Source organism: Populus trichocarpa, chromosome 13, assembly GCF_000002775.5.
Source record: "Populus trichocarpa isolate Nisqually-1 chromosome 13, P.trichocarpa_v4.1, whole genome shotgun sequence".
NCBI classification, from domain to species: domain Eukaryota; kingdom Viridiplantae; phylum Streptophyta; class Magnoliopsida; order Malpighiales; family Salicaceae; genus Populus; species Populus trichocarpa.
The window spans coordinates 4,588,747-4,603,418 of NC_037297.2; the positions used below are offsets into that span (position 1 = coordinate 4,588,747).

Here is a 14,672-nt window from a genome sequence, read left to right on the forward strand (position 1 = left end):
CAGACTATAGACAGTGTTGATGATAAATGTAATAAACTCCAACGTATCATTTCCTTTAGAAAGGCCTTTGATCTAATCTGAAAGGCTAAAGGTGATGTTGAAAGTTGTTAGGTCCCTGTTTAGGGCACCATACAAGGGAAGGAAGCAAATTCATTTTAATTAAAATGTTAATTAAACATATATCCATGTTATTATGACAGATATTTTAAAGAAGAAATGTCGCAGGAGGCACTTGTGGTCTCCGCCATGGTCATTTTCTCCTGTCGGAAGATATGGATTGATGAGATTTAAGCAATGTTGATATCTTGTCCAAGAAAGAGTAAGTGTTTTATTAAAATTAAAATGAAATTTTTTTTTGCATGTAAAATAAATAAAAGCAGTCTTCATGAATAAATAAAAAATATATTATTTTAATATTTACAAAACTAAAATTTAAAAAATAATTATATATAAGCCAGGTGTAAAAAACATAAATTATTTAAATAATCATACACTTTTTTCTATATTATTGGAAAAAACAAAAACTATTGTACCAAACATATTTTAACAAGAAAGCAAGGATATAAAATATCCAAAATAGTATAAAGATTTTTTTTTTTCGCCATAGGATTACCCTCTGCCCGTAACTAAAGGCCATGGATTTTAATTATTAATTTTTTTTTTTCAGTTTTCATATTATTTTAATATAATAAGATTAAAAAAAATATTAATTCCAGATATTTCGAAACAAAAGTCTCTTGAAAAAAAAACAACCGTGGAACCATGATATTGAATTGAGGAGCAGTGCTGACAAAAATGATCAGAAATGGATGATGAAGAAATATCTACAATGTTGTGGGACCAGGCAAAAGGGGCCCATCTCTGTCGTATCCTTATTCCTCTCTCCTTCTATCTTCTGGGCATGAATTAATGAATGCTTTAATTTACCGCCGTTGAAAATACCAGTTTCTTTATCCATTTAGTGCACCCACTGACACGTCGGCGATGAAGAGTAGCTTGCCGACACCTTAGAAATGTTATCCTTAAAAAATATTTTTAGTTACGGTTTAAAAAATATAAATTTAAAAACTAAGTGTTTTATTAAAATTAAAATGAAATAAATTTTTACATGTAAAATAAATAAAAGCAGTCTTTATAAATAAATAAAAAATATTATCGCACGTGTGCGGCATCGCGGTGATCGCCAACCACTCTCATCAGGTGTGGACTGTCTATCTCGGCAAATATAAGAAGATAAGGAATTCTTGTCTTTTATCAGTGGAAAAAATAGAATGGGAGTCGTCACCTAGTATTTTGATCACTAGAAACTCTAACAGGTCTCAGAGATCGGGTACGGAGACTGGTTGCGTAAATGAAATGTATTAACACCTCAAATATGCCTTACTTAAGTTAAGCTGCATTGTTTTATTGTCTGGTAAAAACTAAGGCCTTGTCGTGTTCTCTAATTTTTGGTTTGTCTATGGCTTAAGAAAAGTCCTTCTTGGTAAGGAGGTCCTTATCTTATCGAGTAAAAACCTAATTGTGCTAACGTCAAATAAAAAAAACTACCTTTTTAATATCTGGAGTACGTTTTACGTATAAATTTGTAATCCCGGATATTAAAAGAAAACAAAATATTTTTTTGGGTGTTTTTTTGAAATATTGGCCTAGTTCTTGTGACTTTAATAAACTGGTTATTAAAGCCAAGATGCATGCTAATACATAATTTTTGAATTTTTGTTGTATGAAAATATGATGTGATGTTTTCTTTGAGAGACTTGGCTGTATGCATGAAAAAAAAAATATTTTTTTTAAGTTTTGACGAAAACCGGGTATTTTAAAACCGCATTTGTGTTTTTACGGTACATAAAAAACAAACCGATATTAATTAAAATGGATAGAAAAATATGCAAGAAAATCATGGATGTTTTTGAAAATGTTTTTTTTTTTGTAAATTTTTGAATGGGCCGAACCCGAAACAAAATTGGGCTGGGACCGACCCAAATAAAACACAAACTACATTATATTGGGTTCGACTCAGCCCCGCCGCGTGGATTGGGCTGATGATCCAACCCCGACTGGTTATGTGCCATGCATAGTAACCATGGTCCAACCCGGGCTGGTTACTGTGCATGGCATAATAACTAGCAAAATGTAGTTATCCGGTTACTGTCCTCATGCACAGTAATCGGGTAATTATTTTGCCTTGCATTGCAGAAACGTGCACAGTGCACGTTCTGCATGCAAGGGAATGAAACGGGAAAACAAAGACGAAAGGACGAGAATTACCTTGAATGGAGGCGCTCTGGTAACTGAGTTGACGATGACTGGTGGTGATGGTGGAGTGGTGACTGTGGTGTTGCTGCAGTGGCAGACGGTGGTTGCTGCAAGAAGAGGAAGAAAGGAGAAGAAATCTGCAAAGGCTGACGATAGTGACAGTCGCGGTGGCTGATCCGCCTCCTATGTAGATATGGGTTGGTGGATATGGAGGTGTACAGACCGGTGGTGGTGGTGGTGGTGGTTGTGGCAGGAGGCCGCGGTGGAGAGAGAAATAGAGAGGTTCTGCTGGCAGCAGAAACCGGGTTAGGGAGGCTGGTTTTTTGGCTGTCTTTGGACTGAAATCTATTTATAGGCGGTGGAAGAGGGATACGTTTTCTCTTCTGGTGCAAAATCCCAGCCCTTAGTTCGACTTGAAAGCATCCCAACGATTGGCTCAAAGTAGCAATGATGAACTGTCAGTTTTGTAGGAAAAATGGTTGGTCGGGTTGGCCACTTTGGGGCGGTGCCACTGCCTCTACAGCCTCGATCAGCCCAAACGGCTTACATTAGCGTGTAATCAGGTATCATAGGATCATTTGCTTGTACGTTTCATCCAATTTGGTGAAGAAACGAGGCGCCAAATGCCTTGGGAAGGTGGCCACCCAACCAGCCTTGCTGGAGAAGAAGATGAATAGTATCTTATAATTTAGTCATTTAATTTGTGATTTATTTCTATCTACACTCCTGATTGGCTTCGAACTTTCAATTTTGTTCAATTTTACCCATGAAGAGCTTCAATTTAAACCCCAGATTTCGGCACATTTTTCTCTTTGGTCCTTGGTTTTGGATTTATGCAATTTGACCCTTAATTGATCAATAAACTTTTAACTTCTTCAAATTGACCCCTGATTTGATCGATTTCAGTCCCTTTATTTACGCGCCTTTTCCAATTTGGTCCTTGGTTTTTGATTTCTTCAATCAAAGCCTCTAATTGGCCATCAAACTTCAATATCTATCTATTCAATTAAGTCCATGATTTGATCAAATCAACTCTTAAAAATTATATTTTGACCCCATAACTTTAATTTTTTCCGATTAAAGCTTAAATTGACTTAAAAATTAATTTTTGTTGTAATCAATCCCTCTAATAAAATTTAGTACACTGCAACTTGTATTTATAGTCCTTCGGTCCTTTCATGACGCCTTGTAATGCTTTATGTTGTCAATGTGTATATGCTATAATCGATACTTGATGAGTGCCCATACTCTCTTTCCTAGTTGTTAGAAAAATCAATAACAATAAGTAAATTGTATCCTTTTTTAAGAAAAAAATATCTTTTTTTCTACTAAATGAATAATCTTAATCTTTGGCTTTTAATATATGATTTATTAATTTGTAGATGATAAAAACCATGCGTTAATAAATTGATTCGACATAGAACACAAGCTTGGAGTTACCGTGTCCGATTTTTTATTATATATATATATATATATATATATATATATATATATATATATATATATATATATATATATATTGTTGAGAAGGGTGTGTGCGTGTGTTTCACCTCTAGTAAATAAAATCTTAAAACTGTTCGGACAAACTTTGTTATGGTGGGTGAATTTTCTTTAATATAATAATCCATATATTTCTTACAGCCCTTCCATGTGTTTCATTCCGTTGTCGCTGCCAGAACAATTTTAAGGAGGAAGAACATATCTTGCATGTACATGTGTATAGCTCGTATATGGTTAGAGCTTCTGTACCATAGCAGGTATATTTCACATATGTTTGACAATTTCTTTCAGGAACAAATTAAAATCACCCACATAAAACATAAATGTTAATAATAATTATTATCTTATTATAATATCATTTTCGGTTTACAGTCTTCCCTGCCTAGCAACACCACTTACAAGCACGATACAAAATATTGAACAGTACAGCTTCTTTTTTCTTTTTCTTTCTTTTTTCCTAGTGATAATCTGCAACACTGGTAGAAAGGACCTCGACCTCCTCCACACCTGCAAAGACAGAAGGATACGTACGTTAGAAATCAAAACCATGGAAGAACAGAAAGTGTAACAAACGATTCACCATTTTTGAGCTTTGACTTTGACATAATGTAAGAAGCAGAGCATGCAACAAGGCCTACGTACATATAATTAGTTTATGATCTAGAGGCAACAAAGACAAAGAAAAATAATGGGAAAAGAATTAACGAAAAAACAAGACAAAAAACCATGCTAGTAGGGAACAAATATATGTGTATATACCTAATGCATGGAAGCAGTGCAAGATTTTTAGTCGCTGTCACTGCTGCTATGGCCATCATCATTCTTCTTCTTGTCCTCCTTCTATTTCTCTCCTCCTACACCACGGACACCACTAGCACCGCCACCCCCCGGGATCTTGCCCTTGATCTTGTCAACAAACCCTTCCTTGCGCACACCTTGCGCGCCGCCCCTGTGATCTTGTTGATTGTACCCACCTTGCGTCATGCCACCGACACCACTAGCACCGCCACCCCCCGGGATCTTGCCCTTGATCTTGTCAACAAACCCTTCCTTGCGCACACCTTGCGCGCCGCCCCTGTGATCTTGTTGATTGTACCCACCTTGCGTCATGCCACCGACACCACTAGCACCGCCACCCCCCGGGATCTTGCCCTTGATCTTGTCAACAAACCCTTCCTTGCGCTGACCTTGCGCGCCGCCCCTGTGCTCTTGTTGATTGTACCCACCTTGCGTCATGCCACCGCCACCGCCTCCGCCACCGCCAGCGCCAGGGATCTTGTCCTTCATCTGGCCAACAAACCCTTCCTTGCGCTGACCTTGTGCGCCGCCCCTGTGCTCTTGTTGGTTGTACCCACCTTGCGTCATGCCACCGCCACCGCCACCGCCACCGCCCAGGATCTTGTCCTGCATCTGGCCAACAAACCCTTCCTTGCGCTGACCTTGTGCGCCGCCCCTGTGATCCTGTTGGTTGTACCCACCTTGTGTCTCACCCTTGCGCTCATCTTTCTTGCCTCCAATGTTCAGAGTGTCCTCAATCTTGTGCATGATTCCTGCCATTGTGTATTTCTTTCTTCTTTTTTCTCTCTTTGAAATGGCTTTTGATATGAAGTGATGAATGAAACAAGTGCCACATTTATAGGCTCAGAAGTGGAGCGAAGGAAATGGAAGCAGACAGAAAAAGAAGATAAAACTAATGGTATAATTGGAAATCACAAAAATGTCCATCTACGTGTACAGACTACAGACAGTGTTGATGATAAATGTAATAAACTCCAACGTATCATTTCCTTTAGAAAGGCCTTTGATCTAATCTGAAAGGCTCAAGGTGATGTTGAAAGTTGTTAGGTCCCTGTTCAGGGCACCATACAAGGGAAGGAAGCAAATTTATTTTAATTAAACATATATCCATGTTATTATGCCAAATTTATTTTCTCCTGTGGGAAGATATGGATAGATGGGATTTAAGTAATGTTGATATCTTGTCCACGAAAGAGATAAAAAAAAAGAGATCAGAATCTATAATAGAAAAGTAGTGGATGGGGTTTGGATTAAGGTAGCATTTTAGTTTTTAAAAATAAATTTTAAAAAAATATTTTTAGTTACAGTTTTATTAAAATTATAATAAAATAAATTTTTGCATGTAAAATAAATAAAAAATATATTATTTTAATTTTTACAAAACTAAAAATTAAAAAATAATTATATATGATCCGGGTATAAAAAATATAAATTATTTAAATAATCAGACAGATTTTTTTATATTATTGAACAAAAACAAAAACTATACTAATACCCACACATAAAGCACGTAAAATATCCAAAATAGTATAAAGATTTTTTTTTCTAACCATATGATTACCCTCTGCCAACCACTAAAGGCCTGCCATAAATTTTAATTTTTTTTTTTAAATTGAGCAAAAGGAATAACTCCACTGCCATAAAAGTAACATAGATGATCACAATTTTGATAGCCTCATTATTTTTGTATTTAAAATAATTTAAAATCTTTTTATTTTTTTAAATTAATTTTTTTTTCATGTTTTCATATTATTTTAATATAATAAGATTAAAAAAATATTAATTCCAGATATTTCGAAACAAAAGTCACTTGAAAAAAAAACAACCGCGTGTTGAATTGAGGAGCAGTGCTGACAAAAATGATCAGATATGGATGATGAAGAAATATCTACAATGTTGTGGGACCAGGCAAAAGGGCCCCATCTCTATCGTACCCTTATTCCTCTCTCCTTCTATCTTCTGGGCATGAATTAATATGAATGCTTTAATTTACCGCCGTTGAAAATACCAGTTTCTTTATCCATTTAGTGCACCCACTGACACGTCGGCGATGAAGAGTAGCTTGCCGACACCTTAGAAATGTTATCCTTAAAAAATATTTTTAGTTACGGTTTAAAAAATATAAATTTAAAAACTAAGTGTTTTATTAAAATTAAAATTAAATAAATTTTTACAAGTAAAATAAATAAAAACAGTCTTTATAAATAAATATAAAATATTGTCACAAATATGCGGCGTCGTGGCGATTGTTCACCACCCTCATCAGGTGTGGAGTGTTTATCTCAGCAAATATAGAAAGACAAGGAATTCTTGTCTTTTATCAGTAGAAAAAATAGAATGAGAGTTGTCACCTAGTATTTTGGTCACATGAACTCTAACTGGTCTTAAAGATCGGGTACGGAGATTGGTTGCGTAAAGGGAAGGTATTAGCACTCCAAATACGTCCTACCTAAGATAAGATGCATTGTTTTATTGTCTGATAAAAACTAAGGTCTTGTCGTGTTCTCTAATTTTTTATTTGTCTATGGTTTAAGAAAAGTCCTCGTAGGTAAGGAGGTCCTTATCTTATCGGGTAAAAACCTAATTATGCTAACGTCAAATAAAAAAAACTACCTTTTTAATATCGCGAGTACGTTTTACGTATAAATTCGTAATCCCGGATATTAAAAGAAAACAAAATATTTTTTTGAGTGTTTTTTTGAAATATTGACCTAGTTCTTGTGACTTAAATAAATTGGTTATTAAAGCCTAGATGCATGCTAATACATAATTTTTGAATTTTTGTTGTATAAAAATATGATGTGATTTTTTCTTTGAGAGACTTGGCCGTATGCATGAAAACAAAAAAAAATATTTTTTTTAAGTTTTGACAAAAACCGGGTATTTTAATACCGCATTTGTGTTTTTACGGTATATAAAAAACAAACCGATATTAATTAAAATGGATAGAAAAATATGTAAGAAAATCATGGATGTTTTTGAAAATGTATTTTTTTTTTGTAAATTTTTGAACGGGCCGGACCCGAAACAAAATTGGGCTGGGACCAATTCGAATAAAAACACAAACTACCTTATATTGGGTTAGACTCAGCCCAGCCGCGTGGACTGGGCTGATGATCCAACCCGGGCTAGTTACCATGCCATGCACAGTAACCAGCTAAATGTAATTATCCGGTAATTGTGCTCATGCACAGTAACCGGGTAATTATTTTGCCTTGCATTGCAGAAACATGCACAGTGCACGTTGTGCATACAAGGGAATGAAACGGGAAAACAGAGACGAAAGGACGAGAATTACCTTGAATGGAGGCGCTCTGGTAGCTGAGCTGACGGTGGCTGGTGGTGACTGTTGAGAGGTGACGGTGGTGTTGCTGTAGTGGCAGACGGTGGTTGTAGCAAGAAGAGGAAGAAAGGAGAAGAAATCTGCAGAGGTTGACGAAAGTGACAGTCGCGGTGGTTGATCCGCCTCCTATGAAGATCTGGGTTGATGTATATGGAGGTGTACAGACTGGTGGTGGTGGTGGTTGTGGCAGGAGGCCGCGGTGGAGAGAGAAACAGAGAGGTTCTGCTGGCAGCAGAAACCGAGTTAGGAAGGCTGTTCTTTTTGCTGTCTTTGGACCGAAATTTCTCCACACCTGGAGCATTAAGATCAAATCTATTTATAGGCGGTGGAAGAGGGACACTTTTTCTCTTCTGGTTCGACCTGAAAGCATCCCAACCATTGGCTCAAAGTAGCAATGATGAACTGTCAGTTTTGCATGAAAAATGGCTGGTCGGGTTGGCCACTTTAGGGCGGTGCCACTGCCTCTACAGCCTCGATCAGCCCAAACAGCTTACACTAGCGTGTAGTCAGGTATCACAGGATCGTTTGCTTGTACGTTTCATCCAATTTGGTGAAGAAACGAGGCGTCAAATGCCTTTGGAAGGTGGCCACCCAACCAACCTTGCTGGAGAAGAAGATGAATAGTATCTTACAATTTAGTCCTTTAATTTGTGATTTATTTCTATCTACACCTCTGATTGGCTTCAAACTTTCAAATTTGTTCAATTTTACCCATGGAGAACTTCAATTTAAACCCCAGATTTCGGCGTATTTTTCCATTTGGTCCTTGGTTTTGGATTTATGTAATTTGACCCTTAATTGATCAACAAACTTTCAATTTCTTCAATTTGACCCCTGATTTGGTCAATTTCAGTCCCTTTATTTACACGCCTTTTTCCAATTTGGTCCCTGGTTTTAAATTTCTTCAATCAAGCCCCTAATTGGCCATCAAACTTTAATATCTATTCAATTAAGCCCCTGATTTGACCAAATCAACTCTCAAAAATTGTACTTTGACCCCAGAACCTTAATTTCTTCCAATTAAAGCCTAAATTGACTTAAAAATCAATTTTTGTTGTAATCAATCCCTATATAAATTCAATTAAACATCCAATAAAATTTAATTGGGTCCATAAACATATGATTTTGGATTTTTTTTCCTCCAATTGAATTTTTCTTTGTCAACAGGGCTCTTCATCTGTAAAATATACTGTCAAATTTTAATCTTTGAATTTTTGAGCCTCCTCAACCAATTTATAGCCATTTTCTGGGCGCTCTGACATCCTCTTCTCACTGTTATTATTTTTTAGATTTTTTTTTGTTTTTAGTTGGAATATTTTTAGATTTTTTAGAAGAGAAAAAGTAAATTTGGGGAATAGCCCAAAAATGAGTTATGACAATTGCCCCCCTCTTTACAATGCTTACGACAGAAAATCTTTTAGATAGTAAGCTTTGTAAAGAAGAAAAAGAAAAGACAACAGACTCACCATATCAAGAAATGATGAATTGTTTGAGGGCTGGAAAACGCACTCAGACTAAAAATTGAAAGATTTTTCTTTTGAAATTTGAAAGATTTTGAAATGGAAAAATTGTAATGGGTGACCTACCTAGAAAACGGATGGTCTCATTGTAATGGGTGACCTACCCAAGAGGAAAAAAAGAAGAGTGGTCGCGTTGTAATAGGTGACCTACCCAGAAAAAGGATGGTCTCATTATAATGGGTGACCTCCCAAAAGGAAAAAAAGAATGAGTGGTCTCATTAATGTAATGGGTGACCTACCCAGGTGAAGGAATGATCTCATTGTAATGGGTGACCTACTCAGAAAAAGGATGGTCTCATTGTAATGGGTGAACTATCCAAGAGAAAAGATGGTCTTATTGTAATGGGTGACCTACCCAAGAGAAAAAAAAGGAAGAGTGGTCTTATTGTAATGGATGACCTACCCAGGTGAAGGAATGGTCTCATTGTAATGGGTGACCTACCCAGATAAAAAAAAATAGAGAATTGATCGCGTTGTAATGGGTGACCTACCCATAAAAATATTGGTCTCATTGTAATGGGTGACTTGCCCAGATAAAACAAACATGGAGAATTGGTCGCGTTGTAATGGGTGACCTACTCAAAAAAATTGTTGGTCTCATTGTAATGGGTGACCTACCTAGATAAAAAATATAGAGAATTGATCGCGTTGTAATGGGTGACCTACCCAGAAAAATGTTGGTCTCATTATAATGGGTGACCTACCTAAGAAAAAAAAGAAAGAGTGGTCTCATTGTAATGGGTGACCTATCCAAGTGGAAGATTGTAATGGGTGATCTACCTAGATAAAAAACATGGAGAATTGGTCGCGTTGTAATGGGTGACCTGCCCAGAAAAAAAATGTCGGTCTCATTGTAATGGGTGACCTACCCAAGGAAAAAGGAAAGAGTGGTCTCATTGTAATGGGTGACCTACCCAAGTGAAAGAATGGCCTCATTGTAATGGGTGACTTACCCAGACAAAAAAACATGGAGAATTGGTCGCGTTGTAATGGATTACCTACCCAGAAAAATGTTAATGAGGGCTCAAAGGCGCACTCGAAAAGAGGTAGGGTTAGAAAACGCACTACCTAAGGGATGGTGGCTCAAAGGCACACTCGAAAGGAGGTAGGGTTAGAAAACACATTACCTGAGAAGTGAGGGCACAAAGGCGCACTCAAAAGGAAGTAAGGGCACAAAAGCGCTCTTCAAATGAGGTATGGTTAAAAAACGCACTACCCAAAAGTGATGATGAAACATCGATCTGTCAATGTTGAAAGCAATGCATTATGATCAATATGCATGTATACTTACCTGAGAAATATAGGTCTCCATTTCTTCATGGTGTCTTTCTTTTTTCAAAAGTTGGAGTGTTGGCAGTAGACTTCGATGGCTTTTTCGCTCTTGCTTACTCGAGTCATCTCTTGTGATCTTGACCTCTAGGAAGGACTTGATATCGTCATACTTCTTTGTCCTCCATCCCTTTATCTCAAGGGTTGCCAATTTTGCCCGACAGTTTTCTTAGGAAGGTAATCATGGAGCCAGCCCTACCAGAAGTTTTTTATTGCCCCCCAGCTTGATCATACCCCCAAGTATTCAATTTGAGTTTAGGGATGAGGCTATGTGAAGGAAGGTTTGACAATGAGTTGTTATCATGCAGATTTGTTTTGGAATTTCAAAGCTATTCCAGACACAAAAATCATTTTGACATCGATTCAAAGCAAACTCATTCTGAAGAAATTCAAGTGATTCATATGGAGAGGTTTTCAGAAGTGATGAACCTTTTGTCTTGATTTTGGTGAAAATATGAAGTGACATTTGGTTGGTCAAAATGGTTCAAGATTTAATATGAGAGTTTCAATGAACCAGTCTTTAAAGCATTCATTTTATTTGTATGGATAATAGAGCTTGGTTCGCATGAGAAAGCATCGCCTACCGATCCAGATTGCTTGTCTTTGATCAGAAAGGGCTTGATTAAACGCGTAATGTAGGCTTGGGCTATTGGTTATGAAGAAAAAGGATATTTACAAGCTCAAAAGGTGTTTAAGAGATTTCAAGTCTAAGGATCACTTGTGCTTGTTTCCTGACCTTTTGTCTTTGGAATATCTTTCCAAAATGGTCTATCGTGCCCCCTAGTGTTGGGCTTAGGCTCTTTCTCTTTGTTTTTGTTTTTTTTTTAATTGGTTTTGAGTATCATTGTATTGGATTTTTTTTTATGCTCTGAATTTTTGGATCTTTTGGATTTTTCTTCATGTCCTCAGCTTTGTTTTGGCACTTTCGATGGTTGAGAATTTTCTTTTATGCCCCCCAGTGTTGCTTGGGCACTTTTAATCATTGTTTTTTTCTTCTTCTCGCACTTGCCCCCAGTGTGGGGTGTGATCCTAGCCAAGGTTATTCCTAAAAAAAACTTTATTAGGCTCAAAAGAGGACTGCAAAGGATATATTTTAGCCTCGTGAAAAGATTATCAAAGATGGCCTTTCTTCATTCCAAACTCCTGCATTTAGGATCGGTAAGCCTTGCTTTCATGCGAGTATGCAAAGTGATTTCTCATTATTCATTCAGATAAAACTCAGCTTTGGAGTCACATCATGGTGTTTTTGTTGTTTGTTTTTTTTTTTTGTTTTCTAGGTGTATGATTACCTTTCTAAGGAATCGCTTGAATTTTCAGAACTTGTTTGTTTAGACAAATACCAATATGATTTCTGTCTCATATCAAAAACTTTGAATTCCAAAAAAAAAACTTTATGAACATGTGAAATCATGCATAATTGGAGGGAAAAAGTGAAACACGTAAGTGGTTTCGTGGGTAAAGGTTATGCTTAGTGTGTTATTTGCATGAAATGACAACAAAAATAAAGGTACGTTATGAGAACACAGGAAAACACATGGTCTTATTTAACAAGAAAGGCTCATTTGACAGAGAAAGTCTTGTGGTATTATGAGCCCAAATTACCAATAAGACTGAAACAAGTTAAAACTGACATGATCAAACAAAAGACAATAATAAGGCATGCTTCATCCTTTCATTTTGGCAAATCCCTTTTTAGGCTAGCTTCCCCACAACAGCTCTTGTAGAGGACTCATTGACGATATGGACAAAAACTATGGTCGAAATTCGAGACCTTCAAAATTTATGCTACCTTTTTCGCACCCTACCTAAATCATCGGTGCTTTCAGATTTCCCGGACATTCCACCGCTAGTGCATTTATGATCTACCATTTCAAGCATGATTAGATAGAGGGTTCGTGTTCACATTAGAAGTGTCTTCCAATTCTATCCACCCTGCCTTGATTAATTGCAAAAGTTTTCTCTTGAAGGCGTTGCAAGTATGGATACTATGTCCAGCAACACCAGCATAGTATGCGCAAGTGAGCTCTGGCTTGTACCAGCTAGGGTAAGGTGGCTGCACCGGCGTCAGAGGTTCGGGAGCTACATGCCTGATGCTTAATAACTTCTGGTACATCGCATTTAGGGGTAACGGTAATGGAGGTAGTTGTTCTTGGACCCTTTGGTAATTTTCAATTTGGCTTTTGGCTTGAAAAGGCTCAGGTTTTTTGATGTTGGCAATTTGGGACGGAGTGTGGTAGTTTTGGGATGAGTTTTTCCTACCCTTGTAGCCATCTTCAACATGGTTGACCTCCTTCCTTTCGAAGCCTTTTTTTCGGTGGGTGCAGAAATTCTACCACTCTTGACGCCTTGCTCTATGCGTTCGCACACTACCACAACGTCAGTGAATTGTTGAGCCGAACTACCCATCACATGCTCGTAATATGGCGCTTTGAGTGTGTCGGCAAATAAAGTGACCATCTCTTTGTTCAAAAGTGGAGGATGGACTTGAGCAACTGATTCTCGCCATCTTTGAGCATATTCCCTTATGCTTTCTTTGTCCTTTTTCCCTAGATTGGACAAGCTAGTTCTATCGAGAGCAATGTTCATGTTGTACTTGTATTGCTTGACAAAAGCCTCCACAAGATCTTTTCATCTCCGGATCTTTGTGTTGTCCAATCTCATGTACTAGCTCAATGCTGACCCACTTAAGCTATCCTGAAAAAAATGCATCAGTAGTTTTTCATCATGCACTACTTCTGCCATTTTATTGCAATAGGACTTGAGGTGAGTCATGGGGCATTGTGTTCCACTATATTTGATGAACTTAGGAACACGAAACTTCTTCGGGACAACCACATTTGGGACTAGACACATCTCCGCTGCCCGTACTGGATCATATAAGTTTACCCCTTCAATGAATTTGATTCTGGCTTCCAGTGTCGCTATCTTTTCTTGATTAAGGCCATCAGATGACTTGGCCTGGTGGGACTCGTTAGCAAATGCATCTATGACTGCCGGGGCTGGTGCAGGTGTCGTTGACTGCACAAATGCTGGATTATGTTGAGGCTCTTGACCATGTTCACTCATTATTTCTTCGGGTTGAGCTGTTGTTGGAGCCTGATTAAAAGTGACCGGTCGGTTAGAAGGACCTTCACCAGAGGCATTTCTCAAAGTTTGCTCGAGTAAGCTAGTAAGGTGAGCTACGCTTGTCTTCAGAGACTCCAACTCTTCTTGAAAATAGGCATCACGGTGAGCGCGTTCTTCATCTTCCATGTTTCTCGCTCGAAGTCGGGTGTTGTAGACTCATTGGGGACCTATATTTCAACCTGTTGTATGTATGTATGTTATTTACAAATGAATGGATGTATGCATATGGATGCAAATGTATATACATGCATATTAGGGAGTTCATACTCTAGCGATAGGTTTTGGGCCATTACAGGATGGGTGGCTTTTTACCTGGTCTCAAAAGGGTCTCTTGCTGTCCCAGTGATCACCCTTGTGAAGGCAATATAGGGGCTCAACAGGTAATGGGATGGCATGTGCACCAATCATTATCAGTTTAAGCTCTCAACGAAGAGTTGAGGTTTACACAAACGTAAACCTTGACTAAAAGTCGTAAGGTAAGCTGCTAGTCCCTCACCTAATTAAAGTTTTTCGGTATAAATTCCCTTAAAATGTGAATGATGCATTAAGCAATTTTACAATGCAAACAAATATGTACAAAATTAAAGCGTATGAGCAAATGAGGAAATACATTGTCGCACCCTCGCGGCGGAGCTTGGCATCGCGGCGGCCCTCAATTGATTTCTGGGTCGTTTTGTTTATTTGTGGATAAAGAGAGTCGCCACCTAGTATTATGGTCACTAAGAACCCTAACTGGTCTTTCAGAGATTCTAAGGCAAGTGACTGGTTGCGTAAAGAGAAGGTATTAGCACCCCTAGTAC

At 37.7% G+C, this 14,672-nt stretch overlaps 1 protein-coding gene across 1 annotated transcript in view; it reads right to left on the reverse strand.

Annotated features, from left to right (window-relative positions):
- Window positions 1-4,596: 4,596 nt before the first annotated feature.
- Window positions 4,597-14,672, reverse strand: part of LOC18104132 (glycine-rich cell wall structural protein 1.8) — a 32,333-nt gene continuing 22,257 nt past the window's right edge. Inside the window, exon 6 of the mRNA XM_052446509.1 lies at window positions 4,597-5,195. Coding sequence (XP_052302469.1) covers window positions 4,597-5,195 — 599 coding nt within the window. The remainder of the gene's footprint in view (window positions 5,196-14,672) is intronic.